Raw genomic sequence first — 23,248 nt, forward strand, 5'->3', positions numbered from 1 at the left:
AAAAGCACGGTAGATTTAGTCCTGATTCTTGTTGCCCACATGGCCTAACTAACGCCCCCGGCATAAAGCACCGACCACTATGTGTCTGCTGAGTCTTGCCAACAACCTCTATAACAAGACAAGATTTATGGTCCACATTGTAGTAAAAAAAGCCCTCTATTGCTTTTGTTCAATATATAATTTAAGCAATTTAACAAGGCCTATGGCCATTAAATCAAACATTACCATATCTTTATGTGGCCAGAAATCCACAGCAATACATTACGATTCTTCTCAGTTGAAATGTTTATTGTCTACAACAACTTCATGGCTTTTTTTCCTGTGGTAAAGAACATGCTAATTGAAAGCATATTCTTTAATAAGCCTTACAAATGCAACACGCCTTTAGCAATGCCCTGGGAAGATATCTCAAAGTCAACACAGAGTGGATGTGATGTACACATGCTCGGCAACTTTCTGTGAGAACATTTACTTTAGTTAATCCAGTGATTGAGGAGATAATCCTCTCACTTTACTGTCTTCTCTGGCCTGTGCTGGAGGCAATGCACTACCTTATTTCTCCTGTAGAGGGCAACATTTTACTGGAGAAAAACTGGCAGCTCTAACAAAGCAGCTCATACAAACAATGCAATGGTTGGGGGGAGAGAAAAAAAAGCAATATCAAATGGAATAGGCAAAAGTAATCTATAAAATGTCCCAGGCAGGGTTTTTATACCGCTCTGCTGAGCCATATATCTGAAACAAGCCCAGATTGGGCATTTCAGGATTATATTTGACCTCTGTCACAAAGCGAGGCTGCTTTCATTTCCTGGTTGATAACGAAAAATGTTTCCATCTAGATATGACAGAATGTATCACCATCATGTAAAGCTGGAGATTGAATGGACTGCAGGATGCTATTGATTTCAATACACCACATAAATGAAAAAAAAACTGTTTTATTGTAACATACACTTGGTTATATTGCTTCCTCCCTCTTACTTCTATATCGACATATGTCTACAATTGTATTAGTTGCAGTGGAGCCCAGAATGAACCTCGCCTCTGTAATTGGACAGCATTAGATGGTAATGGTATTCATCCGAGCTGAATTACTAGAAGACTCGAACCCCCCCCCGATACCCTCCAAGATCCACAGAGGACTCTAAATTAATTAGAGGCCTCTGCCTCCGCAACGTTGTCTCCCATAAAAGAGGAGCTGCGGTTATCAGGTTAAGTGCATGTGTACAGTATGCACAGCCATCACTGTGGCTACGACTCCGTCTGTTGTCCTTGTGCAACTGTATAGTGTTCATGCAGGGTTTTGGGGTACAGTTCAGGGGCCTCAATAATCTCTTCATTACACAGAAACCCCCCCCCCAACAGTTGGAGCTCTTTGCCTAATCAAAAGGGGCCGGGAGCGGATCTCTGGCTCGCTGCTAAAGCAAACATCAGGGACACAATACACCGCGCAGGTTCTTCATTCATAAATAAAACATGCCACTCGGCTGTTTGTGTTTGCATGTGCGTGTGTGTGTGTGTGTGTGTGTGTGTGTGTGTGTGTGTGTGTGTGTGTGTGTGCTCGTCAGCAATTCAAATGAAAGTGTAACATGAGGAGGATTTGGCCACATGGCACGCATATGTGATGCCAGGGCAGATACACTAAAGACAAACCACGGTGAGCATGTAAGTTAAAGAGATAAAAAAAGTGCCTTTTGATATTAACTATGGTCTACTGGAACATTTGTTTATTGAGATGACTTGTTATAGATATAATACAGTGTTTTATTCACTAGAAATCTGTGTCCCCCAGGGCTCCATCAATTCAATTATCACGGAGAGCCACTACATTAGAGTGTACCTCTTCTCTCGTAGACAGCCGCAGGCACTGTAGCAAATAAAACACACACCCCAGGAATATGCTAAATCATAGGAGAAGCCCATTTATCATTGCCAAGGGAGCTCCCCCCCACCCAACCCACCCAGCCCACGCACTCCGAGTCATTCAGTCACACGCTCTGCATAGTGGGTGAAAAGGGACAGTGTGGAGATGCGATTTGGGGCCTTTGGCTGTCAGCGCCCGTCACCCGGTGAATGTGCCGAGCACTGGTGGGGGGTGGGGGGAGGACCCCATCTCGGCCGGCGCCGCTGTCCGTGGTTGATAAGGCCAATCTGCAGAGACAGCACCTGAGTCCCCAGACCTCCACGCTGTCACACACCCTCCAAACAGCTGTCAGAAAAACACTCGATGAAGGTCCCTCAACGCTGGATCTCCATGAGGACCGGAGTCTTTTAAAAGCTCCTCGAAACCTTTCTTTATCTGCTGGAAGCACACTTCAAAAGATCCTAAAGGTGGTTTTTAATGGTAGTTTAAACACTAATAAATCATTGTCAAAAGAACCTTGATATGGTCTAATTAGCACAAAATAATTAAACCGTGATTATGCCAAGTGATTGCACTAACTCTTGAAGTATCTGCCAACCATTTGTTGTCCCAGTGTGTCTTCTCTGCCTGTCCAACTAGGAGATCTTTGGCTCGGTTCGCACAGGAAGAACATCTGTTGTCTTTGAGTTATATGTTGTGCACCGATCCAGACAAGTTCTTGTAAAGATTTGACCCAGTTGAGGAAAAGATGCAGTGAGAATGCCAGTTCTCTGTTAATTAATGACTTATTAAGAAGGCCATTCAGACTATAAAGAAGTATATTTTCCTTCATGCAATGTTACAAACTGTGTCACATGAATCTTGCAGACTGCAGAAAAGACGCTGCTGCTTTCAGCTGATTGCCATCTTGGCTCCGGGGCCTATTTCACCATGCTGTGCCACCACGCTCCCACTTTATATTCACGAACGCAGCAGCTCCGTTCTTATCTTTACTTCTACATGAAACACTCTGGAGAAATCAGACTTTTAAATAAGCGAGACACACAATTAAGAAAAGTTCAAGCAAAAAACATTTCCCCTTTATCGTTCATATGGATGCCTCACTCAGCCATGAACCAATCAAACACTGTAATCAACACAAACGTCCCGGGAAATAACTGTGAGTGGATCCACTGTGTGTGTGTGTGTGTGTGTGTGTGTGTGTGTGTGTGTGTGTGTGTGTGTGTGTGTGTGTGTGTGTGTGTGTGTGTGTGTGTGTGTGTGTGAGACTCATTTCTGTCTGAGCTCAGATATCAGAGAGCGTCCGCAAAAACCCAAAGAAAAATAAAGACTCTCAAAGCATGATTTCCACGTTGTTTAGACAGCCGTTTCCAGTGGTCATAATCTAGCAGTTTTAAATGCAGAGCCCAGCCCACTGCTGCCTTTACGAGCCTGCATGTGCACTTCTGTTTTCCCCCCCCCGACAGGAAACCCCGGCATCCTGCCCCTGACGGACTTAGATTGCACTTCAGAGTGGCATCAAACGAGAGTGGGAGATGGAGAGCAGCCCTGCCCTGTACCACGCCTCTGGGTTGGGGTGTGAGGAATTCCAGAGAAGAAACCTACAGCAGCGATGAGGCTGTGAATGAGCGGTTTGACTCCAGACGGACAGGGCCGGCTTTATGTAAAGAAACCCAGGCCCTCACAGAATAAACCATGACCTGTGCTCTATCAAACACCTAACGGGAAATCCACTGTTTTTCTTGTATGAGTTTTAAAGATGGCGTTCTGCGGAGCAAGCCAAAAGCATCATGTCCGAGCCCTCATATAAAGCTCAGGGAACAAACGGCGGTCTAAGAGAGACGGATCTGGCAGTTGTTAGACTATATCACTCCAAACTAATAACAAATGCATCTTGTGTGGCCATGTTCGTGGTGGAACACTCTGCAGATTCATACCATGAGCTTCAAAACTGATTGCCAGGAAAGTATATCAAATGACGATTCTCCCAAATGATCCACAACAAAAGAATGCTGTACTTTTACACCCAATTAAAAACACACGTCCTCAGTTACTCTGTTGTTAATGCCGTTTCATTTACACATAACTGTGCAAGAGAGACCTGAGGCTTACAAATGTAGCAGGGTGTGCAAGCGCCTTGTGCAATCATTAAGATGCCTTTTGCATTCTTTTGAAACACAAAGCTCTAGTAATGGTTCTGCAGAACACTTCCCCTCGGAGCTACGCTGCAGAAGTAACCAGCAACGGGGTGGCACTGCCGCTTTCTGTGTCTCTGATGACGCTAATGGATGTAGAGAGGGAAAGACCAAGGCAGTGAACAGAGGCTGTTAAAGAGGGGGCATCAGATACAGAGGAGAGGTAGAGCCACTTCAAAAGTCTGTGGCTCTTTTAATCTGTCTCTCTCTCTCTCTCTCTCTCTCTCTAGGTTAGTCCCTTGGCAGGCGAAGATGGGGGGTTGGGGGAAGCGAGTGGGCATAGAAGTGGGCGTCGGGTTTGTGGGGGGCTGTGGATGGTGAGCAGTTCCCACTGCACACCAGCCAGCACTTTGACAATTATCTCCTTGATGCAGCAGTCTCTTTTTCATTTCTATTGAAGAACCGTGCCCGAGCGCCGAAGCCTCCCAGGAATGCCAGAGAGAGAGAGAGAGAGAGAGAGAGTGCAAGGGGGGACTCCGACGGGGATAATCCCAATTTCAAATGGAGCTTAGTGATATCCCCCTCCTCCCTTTCTTCCTCCATCCTCCATCCACCCCTCCTAACCCTCCTCCTGTCTGGCACAGATAACTCATCCCTCTCTCTCTCTCTCTCTCTCTCTCTCTCAGCGCTGTGCATGCGTAGACAGCAGTCCACACACCCCTTTAAAGTAATAATTAGCATGTCAGCTACTACTTGCGTGAGTCTGAGAGCTGGAGAATGATATACGTTTCTTAGGTCTACGTCGATGCCAAAGGATGCAAGGTTATGTACACACAGGTACCAAAGAGAGGAGACTCTGGACACATAAATGCTACGAGTTGAAGGTGAAAAAAGGTTAAAAGATGTTTTGGGCTTGTGGTCTTTTTGTTTCTTCTGTGAACCATACAGGTGTGAGAGTGACCTTAACTGATCAGTTTAGTCATGTTCATTCCTACAATCCAACATACTTTTTACAACTCCCACATGACTCACGCAACGGTATGTAGGATTCATCGAACGGTATATCTGCCTACCCTGGAAATCAAAACTGCACCTTCTTGTTTCACATTCACACACATTACAGTGACGACAGCATTGGATGAGTCACAAAAAGGTCAGTGAGGCAGAAAAAAGGAGGGCCATCACTTGTCTTACTCTCCCTGAATTAGTCCGTGGTATTCAATGTTTACGTTTATAAACTGTTACAAAACTAAAGTCAATTTTCCACATGAAGAATCGTTCACATTGAGGATTCGCCCCATACCATATCTCTGTGTCAAAACTAAGTTCAAGCCTCAAGCAGGAATCTACCGTGCTGAAGTGCCCTTGAGCAATCTGACCCTGTGATCTGACCTCCTGACCGTGTGTGGAGAGGCGAGCAGAGAAAACAAGCGCTCCTCCTTCAGGGAACAATAGAGAATCACACGGAACAGTGTGAGAGTCTCGCAGTGTTTCAGCCCAATGTGTGCTGTTGCTTTAGGCCTGCTGCCATAAAGAGAGTCGGAGGCGTCACTGGGGTGCAGTCGAACAGCTGGGCCTGCGGTCGGAGCCTCTGCTCGGAGGCTGCAATCAGCTGAGCTCCACTCCACACGCTACGTCACGTGGTTCACTTTCTGACCTCCCCACCGTACGGTACGCACACGTTCAGAGACAAAGACAAATAAAGATATTTGGACTTATGTGCACACACATCGGCAAATCTACACCTCCTGAATTCTTTCCCTTGCTTGCACGGGTTCTCTTGAAAAAGAAGTGGAAGCACAGTATCATCAATTGCCATTTAAGCCACAGCTGCAGCTTTATAATGTAACACAACCTGACCATGCATCCGAGTACCTGTTCCTGCAGAATGCCTGATATTGATCAGACCTCCTGTTTATTATTGTACCAAACGGCTGAAAAATAACCTCGTTTCTGCAGAATAGTCTTCTTCAAGATCAACGGAGGAAGTGTTGAGACACCAAAAGATTGACTTTGGCCGATGTGACGGCTTGGCACAGCTTGACAGCGTGTGTGTGTGTGTGTGTGTGTGTGTGTGTGTGTGTGTGTGTGTGTGTGTGTGTGTGTGTGTGTGTGTGTGTGTGTGTGTGTGTGTGTGTGTGTGTGTGTGTGTGAGTGGGTGAGTGTGTGAAGTGAGCACACTGTGGCTTTTTGGGCTTTGCACAGATTATAGTGGAGGAGGCAGTAGCACTGTACTTTACCATTGTTCCTTCGCTCTTGCTCCGTGCGACTTCCCTCTGCAGGCGAGCCACGGCCAGCTTTTCCCTGAAGGGGGAGGAAGAAAGAGAGAAGAGTGAGTGGACGGGTGATCTTTGTTTAGTGGGATTGACACCAACACTTTTGCATTTCGGTTGCACTTATATTTTTTAATTGTCTGTTTCTGTTCTTAAAAATGTCGTTCTAGTTGAGGGGAAAAAGCCTAATCTTTGTCTGTCTTCTGCCTAACAGGAGAATCCTCACAAGCCTGCAAGCAAATCAGCAGACACAGACACACACACACACACACTCACACTCACTAACAGAGGGAGGAGACGGGGTCGTCCGCTTACCACGCAAAACCGAGAGCTTGAAGCTCTGTGCGGACAAAAATAGCTCAGAGGAAACAAAAAAGCAGGGCATCCTCGCACCAGACCTTACACGCTGACACACACACTCATAACACACACACACACACACACACACACACACACACACACACACACACACACACACACACACACACACACACACACACACACAGGCTAAACTAAACAAAGAAATTGACTGTGCACGTCCAATCCGTTTCCCAAGTGAGGGCATTCCAGACTTTAATGGGATAAATCTTGGCACACTAGCACGGATCATAAAGAGCCCCATTTCATGGCCCCTCCTGAGGTATCACAACTGAAAAACACAAGTGAAACGCTGCTCCAGGACAAACCAGCCGGCATCAGACAGTCAGAGATGAGACTGTTTGGTTGAAAGCTAGTCATTCTGCAAGTGTCTGAAAGTACAATAGGAAGTAAAAAGCCTCCTCTGGCGAAGAGACGTGTTTGAATCTCTACAATCTGCTGGTTAAAGACCAAAACATCATTATTTCTAATGTCATATAATACATTAGTATTCATAAAGACGAGAATATGGTGCTCTAAATGTCAACACTATGGATACAAGGGGCTCACGATGCACGCCAATTATCACCCTTACATACATTGCATTCTGAATACTAATTAAGATAATGAATGCATTCATTAGCCGATATTCAAGATAAGAAGAGACATACTTTGTTGTCCCTAAATAATTTGTATTGCTGCTTGCATACTGCTTCAAAAAATAGAAAGAAACACCACAAAACACATTAAAAAGTGAATAAATACGTGTAAAAATGATTAAATAGAAGGATTACAGCAAGCTCAGGAATAACATCCAGACATCTAATGTAAGTTTTTTGTCAAAGTATTGTTCCAGACTTTCTGTGCTCACAAAAATACATCACACACATACACAAAGCCACCTCATATGGGACCACGGGACCTAATAATGGAGTGTATACAGCAGACACAAGTAATCACAATCACCTGCACATTTTTCACATTTCTTCAGTGGAGCAGACTCCCAAACCCCCTCGCCAACCTCTCCCAAACCCCTAAAAATAACTCATGACTAACATCTCCGCGTCTCCTTTGACAAGACATCATTGTTTCTGAGCGGCTTACCTGTCTCAGAAAACCCCCCAGTGATTAAGAGGCAGCTGGGGGATGTTTGGTTTGATGGATGAATCCAACGTCTGGACTGAAGAAAAAAGTGCGCTGAGCTACAACTTACTGCTGGTGGAAGCCATTCCCACCTCCACCCTAATGGAACCAGGCTGAGTTAGGCAAAGCCGAGCCTGGCACGCCGATTGTGAAACAACCGGTGCGGTGGTGACAAATCCGGGGAGGAAGTCAAACGAGGCTCGGAGACAAGGGGTGGGTGTGTGTGTGTGTCTGGGTGTGTATTCATGAGTGTGTGTGTGTGTATGTGTGTGCACTTGGGATAATGTGAGAAATTTGTGTGTTTGTGCATTCATAAATGTGGGTGTGGGAACATGCATTCATAACAGTCAAGGTGTTGTTTATGTGTGTGTGTGTGTGTGTGTGTGTGTGTGTGTGTGTGTGTGTGACCACTCGTAAATATGTCAGTTTGTGTGTGTGTGTGTGTGAGAGAGACCACTCGTAAATATGTCAGTTTGATCTGTGTGTGTGTGTGTGTGTGTGTGTGTGTGTGTGTGTGTGTGTGTGTGTGTGTGTGTGTGTGTGAGAAAGTGTATGACGGCATGCTCCACACCTGAGACTGACTAATGCACTCGTGTTCCAGTTACACAATGTGTCTCTTACTATTACAACACTGTGTTTCAAACCATTACACTACCTGGAGAAGAAAAATGGGTAATGGGGGTTTGGGTGGGGGGGGAGTTCTGGATTTTGTCTCACTGCAGATATTGTTTTGCTTAAACAGGACCGGCATGGCATTCCTCCAGTCTGTGTTATGGCTGAGCGTCCAGCCCTGTAAGGGGTTAAGTTTCAGGCCACTTATGTACAGGCATGTTCCAGGAGCCAACTGCGCGCGGAGAAAAAAAATCATCGCCAAATATAGAGCATTTTGACATTCTGTGTTAAATATAATTATAGTAACTGGCACAAAGCGGTAGTCAAAACAGTATTCTGGTTTAAGATGCTCAACAGAGACATTTGCGCCCAGTTGACGCTGATGTGGAATTATGTGATATTTAAAAAGTGAAGCGTAGATTAAAGTCATCTGTATTCTGTTTTAGATGATTAGAGCAATATTTCTCTTTGAGTTATTCATTTGCATCAAGATTTTTCACAAATAAATTGTGTGTCAAGATGCAAAGGCCAATGTTATAACGGTGTTCGGAATAAGGGTGGAAAATACAAAATTAAAGGTATAGTTCTGGTGTTTTGAAATTGGGCTGATGAAGTCATTGTATCACCTAAAGTAGATGGAATTTGTAGGAACAAACAGGAGCAAAGTAACGTACTGCTGAAGATGTTTTTTGACACCTAAAATAATCAATATCAGTTTAAGTCTACGATATATTTAGAATAATATTAAAACTTTTATACAATAATTTACATTATTGTCAAAATCAGTGCTGATGTCTGCAAGTCTACCTCCTTTCACTCTGAAATATAACGTTTTTTTTTCCATCAGACATATTTCCTTTACTATATCTAACAATTGTCCATGTGAGCGTGGGTCTGCTACAAGTCAGTTTCTTGTAATGGTCTTACAAGATAGTATTCTCTCATTGCAAAGCGGAACTAGAATCTCTAACACTGCATATGTTTGTTCTCTAAACGCTGTATGCACACTGTGTATATTTCACACTTGACTGTGACTAAATGCAAATTATTTCAGGCCACAGATCGTGCCTTTATCCCGTACATCCGAGCATGTGATGAAAGCACAAGCTGACAGTTGACCGTGTATACATTCCTCCTCCTGCTCTGCTGTTTTTCTTCTTCCTCTCGGAGCCCCAACATAAAGCTTTGGTCGAGTGAATTCCAGCAGCCAAATCATGAGCAGTGTCGACGTGGACCTCCAGCAGTTCCCAGTGACCTGGAATCACCTGAGAGCACCGGAGGCCTTACCCCCGCCGAGCCTCAGTGGAGCAAGCCAAACCAGCTGACAGGCCCCGATCTGCAATGCAACACCCCCCTCTGTTCCACACACACTCACATACTCTCTCTGGTGTAACCGTTTCTATGCATCAAACGTTAATGCAGCAAAAGGAAATAGGATATCAAACATATATTTAAGGTAAAAACTTACTGATTGAACCTTTAAAACAAGGTTTAGTACATGTTCAGCAATGCTATACATGAACACACAGCACGTTTGTTCCCCTGCTTGCATACAAATACAAGATTTCTTCTCATATTTCTAGTTTACACCATCTGCTGTCCACCCAAACACACCTCAAAACATAATTTCCCTTCTTTTCAAATGCAAATGCAGCAGCATCAAAAGCTCTACATCCCTTCCTTTGAGATGAGATAGACAGCACAGAGTGATCATGACACCAGCAGCTCAATTCTGTTTCCTCCACCCATTCTCCTCGCTCAGACGCTGTGCAAACCCCGCTCACGCTTTCCTCCTCCAGCCCGCGGTGAGACAACGCGCCGGCTGTTTGCTTCAGAGCGTTAGGGCGACGTTGGCGGCATGCAAAGACACGATCTGTCAGGGCTGAGGGAGGATCAATCACAACCAGAGCGTTCGCCAAACCTGAGCCGACACGTTGGACCCATGCGCTTTGAACTGCATTGTGGGAGGCAGACGCTTAGCTTGTGTTTTCACCACTGTTATCACGGCTCCTTCATACAGGTGGTTTAATCCATTGTACATTGTTTGCTGTTAAGCACATAATGAAAGAGAAAAAAAGAGCTGTGTCTTGGTTTCCTATTTCCCTGCAGTTCTGTACACCATCTTATTATCAAGTGTGGTTAATCTCGCCTCCGTGTATGTTAACAGATGAAACTCCACATAATGCTTCAGCTTGTTCCCTGCAGCAGTTACTCTTACCGACATAAATACACGCACATCAGGATGTATAAAAGATGCAAAAAACGTCTTTCCAATATTGTCATCGCGGCTTTCGGGGAGCTAAACAGTTCAATCGTTCCGAACCACAAACGTACACAGAGTGGTCGGCAGGGATGCATAAATGTTTGGATGAGAGCAGAGCTGCCATGCATTTATGTATTAGCGTCTGCACTCCTGCTGGGTTAAGAGCCCTGACATGCACGCAATCCCCGTGGCCCACATAGGGCATCCTGTTCAGAGGGACTCTGGCTACATTTTGGCTCCGACTCCGGACCCGGTCGTTCCCATCCTTAATCCACCTACGGCTGTGTTATGTAACCTACTGCACCCGTCCAATATTTCACCCCCAGCCCACAGTGTTGGACAATGAGCTTACCGAGGCGTTTGATAAGTTATAACATCCAGCCCCAGCCTGGCAGGAAAACAGAGTTACAACTGCCAGGAGGTAGAGATGGGATGAAAAATTGGTTATGTCAACTCAAGGCTCCATAAATGCCAATTTATCAAGTTTTGGTGACATATGGATTCATTATAATTTCATTCTTTCATTCTTTTGTAAGAATCTGGAAGTTGTGACAGCTCAGGATTGTGCACAAATCAATTTTTATACATACATTGTGTCAAACCGCAACATTTTGTATTAGTCCCTGTTTTAAAAGCGCATGCAACTTCATCAAAGTATCGTTTCTTTCCCACTTTAATGAGCCTTTCTGCAGTCAAACCCTAAACACAGAGCTGGAATCAAAATCAGCCCCTCAGTGTAAACACTGCTTCAAGCGTCTGAGGGGTGGGGCTCGCACATCTGTGAACGTTCAATCGGTCCCAATGCGTTAGAAAGGTCCAATCAATCACCAGAAAAGATGCCGAACGGCGGCCTGACCTGCGGCCCGTTTCCCCCGCCTCACCCACAGCTGGTTCCTGACCTTCCGCCTCCCCGCCACGGACCCCGTCTGCACCGGAGGGCAGCGGAAAAAACAGGAGCCACATGTCAGCACCCCACACACCCAACCCGCCCAGCCAGCCAGGCACAATGAGCTTCACCTCGCCACAGCAGACCATCAATTATTGACGAGGTGAAATGTGATGAGGTTGTGCTGCGAGCAGAGAAACAAAGAACACATGCCTCTCCATGCTGCCATGTGGCCTTGAAATGTCTTTACTTCATGAAAAGGGACTTTTCTTATCATCATGCTTTGTTCTTTGTGCTTCGAAAAAAATTCTTCCCATTCTGTATGTTGTTTTTCTACCATTTCAGATCACAATTGCAAGCATATTGAACTATGAAAATTACAAGCAAGATGATGACAAATACAGTTCTGAAGAAGAAGCTGTTTGGGACACCAGAATGTCTTGTGACAATGTGGGTCATCTAAACACCAAGACCTAACGTGACCCCTATTCATTCTTACGTATGGCGTCATGTGTTGGCCTTTGTTTGGACAAGTGTGCACCGCACTGAGTAATGCAGTCAAACGAGTTGAGATGATTGCGATTAGCGGGATTTATCCAAAGTCAACAACATGTTGAATGCTCTGGGTTGTTTATGATTTCCTTCTGTGATAACATCAGTGCTTTAGGAGAGTCTTAATTACACTGCTGGACCATTACTGTATGTTTTCTGACAGGAGGGGGACTTATATGATCTCAGAGCTGATGATTGATGGGTGCAATCATGAGACTGTGTGAAAATGATTTGTAAACAACGTAGGGGAGTAATCTGCTATATCAGAGTGAGGGCAATGGTTTAAATGCATCATTTTGTAGGCCAAGTGCCGATCAAACGCGTGCACTGCATCTCCAAACCTCTGAAGCAGCAAAAAAAAAAAAATCAGACATGAGGAATCCTCCGAGACTCTCTGAGGAATGCATGGATTACCCCTGCCCTGACTGTCTGTCTCCCTAAATGTTTTCTCATTCTGCGAGCACGACCTGACCTCAATTGTTTTCCGAGCCACAGACGCATTCCCGTCCAGACGAAAGGAAACATTGCGGATGAGCAGATGTGCTTTAAAAATGGCTGCAACACCCGTCGGCCTGTCTGTCTGCCGGGAGGGTTTACTCACCGGCGCTGCTCGTGAAAAAACGAGGACGGAGCTAGACGCCAACACACAAGAGGCACTCAAACACATGCATGAACACACATGTACAAACACACCGGCGAGGATTTGCAGAGACATGCATACACACTCACAATATTTTGAATCTTTTATGTACAAATCATAAAAGAGAGATGACTCAAAACTGAGAGGATGCTCTGCTGCTGGACCTGAACAACCACAGATACGATGAAGACAGATATGTCGATACAGAGCAAGTTTCACTCCTCACAAAGACGAGGGAAAAACCTCCAGACACACCTTGTTTTGAAATCCAGCTTATCGAAAGGCATTCCCAGCCACACGCTCACATTCCAACAGGTAATAATCCTGTGCGTGTGTTTGAGTTGTTCCAGTGATGGTTGTCTCGATTGAATCACACACTCTGACACATAATTGAGTTTAAGTAAAGCTCCCTTCAAAACGGTAACTACAATTACCTCATGATTTAGGAGTTAACCTGTGTTTTGTGAGGTGCACTCAGACACTCAGACTGGCTTTTCTGATTCGGGATTCTGCCAAGATCCATTTAAAAGTCTCAGAAGATCTGTGCACAGAAGGATTATAACCTTAGGGTGCTTGACATGAACTAGTTTGACGTCTGCGTCAAGATTTTTGGATCGTCTGTTAAGTAATGATATGAAATGAAAATTGTCTGACACACCCTGCCCAATTCTTTCGTTGGAAAGATGATGCAGGAGGGGGTTTGAAACTCTTCAGGGGAATCTGTTAATTGCATGAGTCCTCAGAGAAGCTGTTGCACACACCTCTCAAATCTACACAATATGTCGTGCTGCACTAAGCACAAAACAAGCCGATGCGTTGACCCAACTTCCTGTCCAGAGTTCGGATGGACACAGAAGACAGAAACTGAACTAAACGTGTTAACATTATACCCAAAGGTGCTTAAAATGTTCGAGCTTGCTATTGTGAAGCTCTATATGAGGTAGTTTAATAAAATCAAATGATAATTCAGGCGCCTCGACAGGTTCAGTGGACAAAAATGCACACTCATACTTTGGGCGAGTCACACGTTCCCTCCATTGTTATGTTTTTTTACGCCCTGGCTGGCCTGGTTTGAAGTAATTAGAGAACAGGGACTCATATTTACTACTGTACCGTAACACTGGAAGGTTCTGCTGACTCATGGAGACTGTGCAAAGGCAATAGGGTGTTTTACACCGGCTGTCAACACATAGTTTTTAGAGAGGCGGGCAAACAGTAGCCCTTTACAGAGGCAGACAAATGGCTGCTTCACACACAATAGAAACAAAGGTACGGTAAATAGGAGCACTCGAAACCTCGGGTCTGTGTGCAAGTTGCTGGGCAGCTGTTGCAGAAATCATACACCTATTTCGCGTTGCAGACAGTTCCTGTTTAGAAGTCATGGGTTCAATTTCATTTGTTGCATCACTAGATTTAAATTTCACTTCCAGTCCCTTAACAGACGGCTGAAATGTCCACATTTCTACTTCCTGATGGGTGCAAATTGACAGATAAAGGGAGAATATGTTCCTCTACATGTACTTTCTGTTACAGGAATATTGCCAAAGCATTACCGTTCTGGCACTTTGGCATGCTGGTAATAAAGTAATTTAAAGCTAGTGCACTCATTGTTATTCACTCTAAGCAAAGAGTTTGACCAAATGGCTAAAATAACTTAAACACAACAAGAGGGCTGTTTGGACAAGAGTTTTACTGCAGGTGAGCTTCTCCAGCAGTCTCCATCCATTTCCTTTCCAGCTGAGCCAACACCTCCAGCCACTGGATGAAGTCCTGCATTTTTTTCTCCCACTATTATCCGCTGATTTACAGCCAAGATAGTTGGGAGCCGAAGTTTGTTGACATTCCCCGCCCTGCGCAACCTCAAATACGACACTGACCCGCTTTCCCTAACCTCGTAAACGGCTCGCTCCGGTGAAAGCATCGCCGTGACAAGAGAAGAAATATGAAACGAGAGGGAATGCTCACAAAGAAGTTTTGACTGCTTTGATGTAAAGACTTGTGGGATGCATGCGCCTGTGAAAGTGTGTCAGCAGGAAGGCCGTGTATAACAAACAAGGACAACACCATATTATCTTGTATACTGTTGGCATGCAGCACTATGACCTAAAAAACAAATCCAAATCAAAGAACTGAAACACTTCTGGGGATTTTGAGATATAAATATGCGAGGTATAAACAAAAGCTGAAAACAAAAGTTAATGTATGCTGTCATACAAAGAAAAATCCTATTTTATGTCAGTTCCGACTAAAAAACAGGCAGTTTAAAAGCAGTAACTGCAAAAACAGCCAGTGTTCGCACCTTGGTGAACTCACATGGAGCGAGTTCACCCATTTAGAAACCACAAAAATGCTCCGTCTCTAATGACATCACTTAACAGTCAGCAAGGGGTGTCTGGACAAAGCTTTGTCTCCAGGCAAAACAGTCAGTGCATGCAATAAGCCATTGATAGCTAGCAAATAAAAGCCTTTTATTGGTAATAAATTGTGTCGGACCATTAAACTTTATGCTTTTCCCTGAGTGACATTACTCCAAGTTTAGCCAAGAAGAGACACAGAAAAGACATCTGATAGTCCCATTTTCTGGATTTTTGTACTTGTTAACGTTCAGCGAAATGCAAAGCACGAGCTTTCAGCTGGATTGCAATGTGTTTTGGCTCTTCGAAACAAAAATGTGCAAGCTGGAAAAATGTCAGAATCCTTTATTGAGCTATTTTGTTTGCTGTATTTACAGAAAACAGGTCCATACTAGCCTCGCAGAGCTCTGCAGGACCTTTTTTTTTTTTTTTTAGAGTTCCCACGTGCTGTTCGTGGGGGAAGATAAATGTAGAGCAGGCGAAGGGGAGGAATGCATTCAAAGCACCCTTAATTGAGCTGGATGGCCTGCAGTCACAGAGGCAGAGCGTCTCAACAAGGCTCGGGCTGGCGAGATCCCGAGATTCGCTCACACGTACACATCATTAAACCGGCTGCTTTGGCTGACGGCTCCAACGGTACCAATGAACACTGCAGAGACAGGGGGAATTACATGGGAAAGTTGTCTGGAAGGAGCTCCCCCCTCCTTCAAAATGAAAGTCCCCTGGCTGTCAATGAAGGGGAAGTGCTACCATGCTGAGGCCCACTGGGCCGGCCATTGAACAGGGGAACATTCCTCAGTAATTCAGTTTGACCTAGACCCAATATGCTAGCTGAGGGTCACCGAATACAGAGCGCCACATACGGGGAGGAGACGAAAGGGGAGGAGGAAAAGTTGGAAAAATCGGATGTAGAGGAGTGAGAGGCAAAGTGAGGGACAACAGCTTTAAGGGGGTGGAAGGTAACACAAAGCACACGGCTCAGTATGATCTTAATTAAGTTGACTGGGCTGGTGTTTAGGGGTAATGATTATCACTGGCATCCAAAATATCCCAGTGCACACTTCTTGTTGAAACTGATGAACCTGCTTGGGTATCGCACATCTCACAATAACAAAGACGTCAAATGTGCAGCAAATGTGCTTGAAATCTGCTTATGTAGGGCGCGTGATGTAGTCATGGTAGAATGAGAACATGGCAGCAGGGGGGAAAATAATAATGTGGAGAAATGGTTGCACTGCAGCATTTGTCGGGATGGAGAGAATTACAGTTTTAATTCTATAAAAATCAAATCCCTTCACTTGGCAATCCTCTTACGCAGTAATCCCCAGGTAGGTTACAGAGGCCAGCAGGGCTCAAACTGCCCAGTGCAGACACACATCTGCCCTGGTGGCGGGATGATATCACCGGCTGCAGCTCTGCTCCCAGAAAAAGGCTTTAAATGGACACTATCGAAATAGAAACTGGACCAAATGGCCAAACTGTAGCCTTTTGGGGAGTACAGTAATGATGATTGCTACTGTACGTCCAATCCAAAAACATGAACAATGAACATAATTGAGACAGACTACTTAGGGCTAGACAATAGATTACAGTTTTAAACTTGCATGCAAAGAGTGGATGATGGGATACATTTACAGGGGTTGATAAGTCACATGCTTGTTTTGTAAGGTTATCATTTAAAGGCACCAACAATGTCAATACTGTGTTTGACTTCCAGGTGTACCACTGTAAAACATTTCTGGATTAAAAGGTCAGTCTAATATTTACTTTTGCTATCAGGCAATGTCAGATTTGTAAAGTACTAGGAAACACCTCAGTGTATTCACCCTCTCAAAGTATTGCTTTGATGTTGGATGTTATGGGACTGTGATATATCCAAAAGCACATCCCACTGCTCTGGTCTTCTCAGACTTTATGTAGATGATGTTGTATCGTATTGCCAGATTCTTGACAAAACACAGTCCTACTTGTTTCACTACTGTTGCCAACATCCATTGGCGTTTCCCATTATAAAGCATCCCCAGATGCTATTTTTTGCTCCTGTGTTGGGAAGCACCAGTTCCAAGGGCGAAAAAAACCTCAACTCAAACTAAAAAAAAGAGACATTTCTCCCTGGCACTTTGACAACACCAGCAAGAGAGTGATGATACCTCCCATACTCTCCCATGCTCTCATTTTCATGTTCCCTTGCAGTTCTGTTTTTAGAGATAACAAACCCAGCTAAAAATATAAAGCCAGTGTCCTGCATCCTTCATTTGGCATCCTTGCTGTGTCGGTTTCCAGCTTCCTAGCTTCTCTTTCTGTGTTCTGTAAATATGGCTGACTACGAGGAAAGACCCCCTGACCCGCTGTGACTTTGACATATGGACACTCGTACTGCAGCACTTCACGCCACATTAATAAGGAGCTGCAGAGAAGCTGATCATAACAGAGTGGCCCCATAATCCATATTCCCCAACACTTAGCTGTATCCACACCCAGTTCAACACCAGTCATTTTACTGTGGGATTAGTGGGCTGGGTAGAAAATCTTAATCTGCCTGAGAGAGAGTATGAGGAAAGAAAAGGAGCAGTGGGAGGAAAAAACATGCATTCCTGCACATACAAATCCCCTGCAATGCCTGATTGTTTTACCTCCGCTTAAACGACGGGTATCCGTTTCCTTGTGTTATCAATCAGAATCAAAGTGCTTTACGCAGTGGCCCATCCACATACTGTTGCCATTAGCAACAGGACACGCGATTCCCCCCTGCAACTGGCTAATCGGGCTCAGTGCAAATCAGAGATAATCCCCTGCACATGTGTACAATGCTGCTATATGAAATATGTTCCCTCCTCTGGGGAGTATTTAAAAAATTGCTGCTCAGGACAAAGTAAAGACAACTGAAGGTGGAACAGCCATGGGCAAAAAAAAGTGTGCATTTATTCTTCTGACAAAACAAAGTATGGCACAAATGTAAGGACACCCAGGGTCCCAACGCAAGAACAAACACTCATCAAATCAGTCAAATCTTGCAGTTGCAGAAGAAATAATGCAGGTTTTGTCATGTCATCTATGCTGACGACTGCCCGATTCTTACCCTGGTGGAGATGCAGCATCCTGGTGCGTTCAGAGGACACACATGGTAATCCACCAGCACGCTCTCCTCTTTGCTCCGCAGCTGCTACCCACTGATCCCGCGGATGATAAAGTTTACGTCCACAATGCAGCACTGCCTGCCTCTACACTTGACTGAAGCTTCCTCTCTCCTCTTTCCTATGCTCCCTCAAGCACTCTAAATCCTTGCTTCCCTTTCCTCCTCCAAGTCCTCGCTGCGTCTGTCCTCCAGCCTGCCTGTCTCTCTCAATCTGGCAACATGCATTGACTCTCCCAACGCTGCCTCCCTCTCCTCCTCTCTGCATACACTCTCCCTCTGCGCTGTGCTTTCTCTCACTAACACACACACGCTCAGGAGTGGAGTGTCTCCTCTTCACACACACACACACAGAGCAATGTGTGCCTCCCCCCGCCCTCACCCGCCTCTGGCTTTATCTCTCTTCAGAATATTTCTCTCTTCACTCCGTCTCTGCCTCGCTCTCTTTCTGTCTGTCGCTGTGTCTCTCTCCGGCTCTCTCTCTCTTTCTCTCTCTGACTGCGTCCTCCCTCCTCCTCGGGCTTGCAGGACGTTTAACATGTGTTCAGGGAGACGGCTGCTCCGCTGCCTTCTCTGAAGGTGGCTCTTTCCTCAGGGGAGGAGAAGCGAGGTTGGGGTGGGGGTTTGTACGGAGGAGGAGGAGGAGGAGTTTTTGGGGGGTGACAACAGTGTAGAGGGGGTTTAACTCCAACAAGAGAACGTGTGGAAGCAAGAGGCAGTCGGCTTGTGATGTTGTACTAACTGGGCTCTTTTAGAACAGAGGTAGAGGCAGGGAAGGTGACTAATAAGACCGAAGAGATCAGAAAGCAAAAAAACGAACAACAAAAAGAACGAGAGATCTCTCTTAGTATGTAGGTATGATGTGTCGCCCAGCTTGAAGGCAAAAAGCCTTCCATCATAGAGAGGGACAAGTTGTTTGGTGTCATTATGTGAAAGAAAGTTCAGATCCTGCACCACCTAAACAACCGGTATAAAGTGACTGATTACTTAATTGCATATCAGAAAATTAATAGATAGAATGTCGGACACGTATGCATTTAGGATGACAAGCGCTTTTTTGGAAGAATACTGAGGCCCTAATTTAAAAACAGATCTTTGTGGCTTAGTTTTGCCCTTTCTTAAGTCTTTCTCCAGTGGATGAATCTGAAAACACTGGCTGTACTATTTAGTTTGGACAAGGGGCCACTGAGCTTTTAGAAAACAACGCAGAGAAGAAGAAAGAGACTGACAAAAGAGGACCGAGGAAGAGATCAAGATCAAGAGAGCGAAGGATAGAATCTGAAAGCCAGAGAAAGAAAAAAAATTGTCAAAGCTGAGGCAGAAGTGCTTGGGTCTGCCTGGACCGAGTGACGGAGCAGGCTCCGGCCCATCTGCCACAATCACAATCAGTCTCAGCTGAACGGCTGTGACAAACTGCAGCCTGGAACCCCAACAGCCACAACCAGGCAGGACGCCTGCAAGGGCCGAGGGGAGATGAGGAGGGGGATGAAGAGGCAGAACAGGAGGGGGGGGACACTCTCTATTGTCTGCTCCCCAATAGGACCAGTGCGAGAGGGGGCGGGCACCGGAGGGGTGAAAAGGGGGAATTAAAAGGGTCCCGGTGACAGGAGCGCTCAGTTAAAGAGGGGAAAGAAAGGACAGGGCTGACTTAGAGCCGGGGCCATCGCTGCCACTTTGCCCCACATTCACTGTCACTAATGTCCCAAATGAACAATGACACTAACCATGTGAGAAAATTAGTTTGCTGGAGACCAGAAGGGAGGAAGGGGGGCTTCAAGTTGAGGGAAGGTGCAGCGTAAACATGCAGGGATGAGTTCTCACTCGTGGGGTTTGGAGGTATATATTTTTAACGCTGGGAAAATCTGGCATCACCCAACAGAGATAATAAAAAATTGACAGGTCTCGTCTAGTTCTCGTTATCAGACACCTCGTAAAGCTGGCGGCCGCATTCCCATTTGTCATCGTAAAAAACCTCAGGAAAGATTCATGACGCCTGATTATTGCATTTGTGACCAAAATGTCACGCAGAGGCATAATTGTGTTTATATCATAAGGGCAGCTGTCCTGCAGGGAAATCTGAATACAGAGCGAGGGTGATTCGATTCTAAGAGCAGGTGGTCACCAATTAGACACTATTGTGCCGGTTGGGTATAAAGGACAAATGGTCGGCTGAGTCAGCGTTAACACATGCATATGCAACGTAATCAAGAAATATTGAGGGCAGTGTTCCATTCTAATTTGATCAAGAGCGAGCGGCGATCGTTGAGCGATGTCTTTCCTCTGCAGGGCGACAAACAGAAAGCAGAGTCGTGTACCCGTGGTGTTTGTGTCCGAGACAGTCAAACCGTTCTTTCCTCTAATCTTCTTCGTTTTCTCCCATTTCAACTCCATAATGAGAGTCTTAGTGTGTGTAATGTGTTTGTATAGTGCTGCAAGTGTGTGTATGAAACACAGTGTGTGTGTGTGTTGGTGCATGGGTTTATGCATGCATGCAACAATCAATGTGTGTTCATACAGCATATGCACATATTACATATGGGTTCTCACAACCGTAAGTACATCCATTTATTGCACTGTATGTGGGTCTGTATTTGTAATATTCATGCGTCTATAAGCGTGTGTGCATGTGTGTATGTGTGTGTCGACCCAGTATGCTGAGTGATCTGCTGAGCTCATTAAGGCCCTGCTTATTGCTCTGCCAGGGGTGTCAGTGACAGATTCCACTGTTTGGAAACACTCGGCCGCCCACACAGCCAGCCTGGCTCCACCACTGTCACACACACACGCGCACACACACACACACAATCAGGCTAGGTTAGCATTCCTCAGGGAGGAGGTGGGGGGGGAGACAGGACGGTGCTGGGACAGTAGCTGCAGGGACGTCGGGTCGATATGGATTCATAATGGGGTGCAGGGTGGTCTGAGGGAAAAGGATGCTCGTGGTTGTGGTTGTGAGCGTGCGAGTGCACGCTGGAAACGTGTGAGCGTAAGCACCTTTGAACTGCGGTGGAGTGTAGCCTCGGTTAAAGGGACGCTGGTGGTTGTGGTAGTATGTGTGCAGTGGTGGAAGAAGTATTTAGATCCTTTACTGAAGTGAAAGTAGTAATTCAGCGATGTGAAATTACAACTATGGATCCTGTGACTTTATGTGAATTGTATTTTTGGGAGCTTATGTGTGGAAGGTCTTAGCACATTTATTTATTTTATTGTTTTCATGTTTTTTTAAAGACAAATGTAAAGACTAACCAGGCAAAAACAATGCAACGAAATCCAGAAAACATTAACAAAATAAGTGGGAAAATAACTTGCTGTATTTTGATGTATTCTTCAAACTGGACTTCCTGGTTTGTATTTTTCACAGTGATATCTTCGGACCACAAACGACCTTTCAGAGTGTTAAATTATTGATACACTAACATGTTCCAACAGCGTGTTGATAGTATATCTGGTCCATATGGAGCTAAATGCAATCGCTTAAAGATGCTGGGTAATTTAATCTGCTGCAATTAATCATATTTTATGAGCTTATCATATGTTTTGTATCAGATAAATGTAGGGGAGTCCCTCAAAAGTAAGCAACTTTGTTACTCAGTGTATATGAATGTACAAACATCCTGTCCAGGGCTCCAGTCGTCAGCCACACTTCCCCATTGGCGACATTAATCCCCTGCAGCTTGATCTCAGATGAGCGACCAGGAGTGACCGGGGGTGTGTGTGTGTGGGAGGGGGGGCCTCATTACTCGACCGGTCTAGGTGTGTGTTCCCAGACAGACATTAATCACACAGGAGGAGAAGAAGAAGGAAAAACTTTGTTCCCTTCCAGTCTCTCTGCAGCGCGCTAAAGACGATTAGATCATACGCTGTGTTTAAGCTTAGACGTGCTTCTGAGAACGGCTATTAAATGTCTGATACAACCGAGGCAAAGTGAGGGGTGTGGAATCATTTGGAAGCACATCAGAGGTACTATGGGGTGGTTACAATCCATCCAGGAGATATTTAGCTGTCAACATGGCTAGACTGCTTTCTGCATCAAGACGAGCAAAAGGAAATGCCAAGCTGTAGACAGGCAGTGTGTTTGTTTACCCAACACAGGGCCGCTCAGGATCCACACAGCTCCAAAAGAACCAGACAGATGCAAATCACATGATGGGTCACGCTGCAAGAGACAGAGTGTGTGTGTGTTTGTCATTTAACTTCTGTGTGGCAACATGAAGTGTGTAATGCAATGCATGCGATAATGCACCGCCGTCATGTTTCATTAAGCAGTGGGAGGGGGGGTGGGGGCGAGATTTTCCTCTTTGTGAGGAAAAAAAGTCTGCAAAACTGGAATGAGCAGGATTTTACGCTCCTGGAGTTAATCTTTAATTAATCTTCGGTAAATCTTTTAGAAAAATACTTCGACATTCCTGGTGTGATTATGGTAAACAAATGGGGCCATTATGCCATGACTAATGTCAGCGGTATCCTCTCACCTCACACTGGAGCTACTGTTAGTTCTAGTCAAATTAACACCACATTTTTACAATCACAAAAAGCCTGTTGTTTCCCCTCACAAGGAGGTGCTTTTCTTTATCGTTTTTTCCATTAGCGTTTACTTATTTCACTGCTCAAAGAATTACTTTTTAGTGCCATAAAGAAACCACACGGAGTTAGTGGTACAAAATGAAAAACACAGGAGATAGATTTTGACATTTTGCTTTTAATATTTTCTAAACTCAATTTGAAAGTAGTTTATAGATGTTAAAATGCAATTATTTTATCAAGACAGTCATTAATCCTTGTTTTAATGCTATAAAGCAACCAAGCATCAACCTGGTAGAGCGCATGATGCCAAGAGATGTGTCTACATTAGCCATGTTCTCAATTTATATTCATGGTTATTATTTTGATGCAACAAGACTTCCATTGGCACCATATGAAGTTATCTCAGTCAACATGATTTAGGCCTGAAAGATTCAGGTCGGATAGATTCTAATCGGCAATGGTGGTTGTTTAACAATGAAGCAACAATGATTGACAACCTCACAACCTCATCA

At 44.9% G+C, this 23,248-nt stretch overlaps 1 protein-coding gene across 1 annotated transcript in view; it reads right to left on the reverse strand.

Annotated features, from left to right (window-relative positions):
- The window catches only part of LOC129111485 (nck-associated protein 5-like), a 113,934-nt gene that overhangs the window by 50,218 nt on the left and 40,468 nt on the right, over positions 1-23,248 (reverse strand). Inside the window, exon 4 of the mRNA XM_054623455.1 lies at positions 6,240-6,303. Within this exon, the coding sequence (XP_054479430.1) occupies positions 6,240-6,303 (64 nt within the window). The remainder of the gene's footprint in view (positions 1-6,239; positions 6,304-23,248) is intronic.

The sequence above is a fragment of the Anoplopoma fimbria genome, chromosome 22 (assembly GCF_027596085.1).
Source record: "Anoplopoma fimbria isolate UVic2021 breed Golden Eagle Sablefish chromosome 22, Afim_UVic_2022, whole genome shotgun sequence".
NCBI classification, from domain to species: domain Eukaryota; kingdom Metazoa; phylum Chordata; class Actinopteri; order Perciformes; family Anoplopomatidae; genus Anoplopoma; species Anoplopoma fimbria.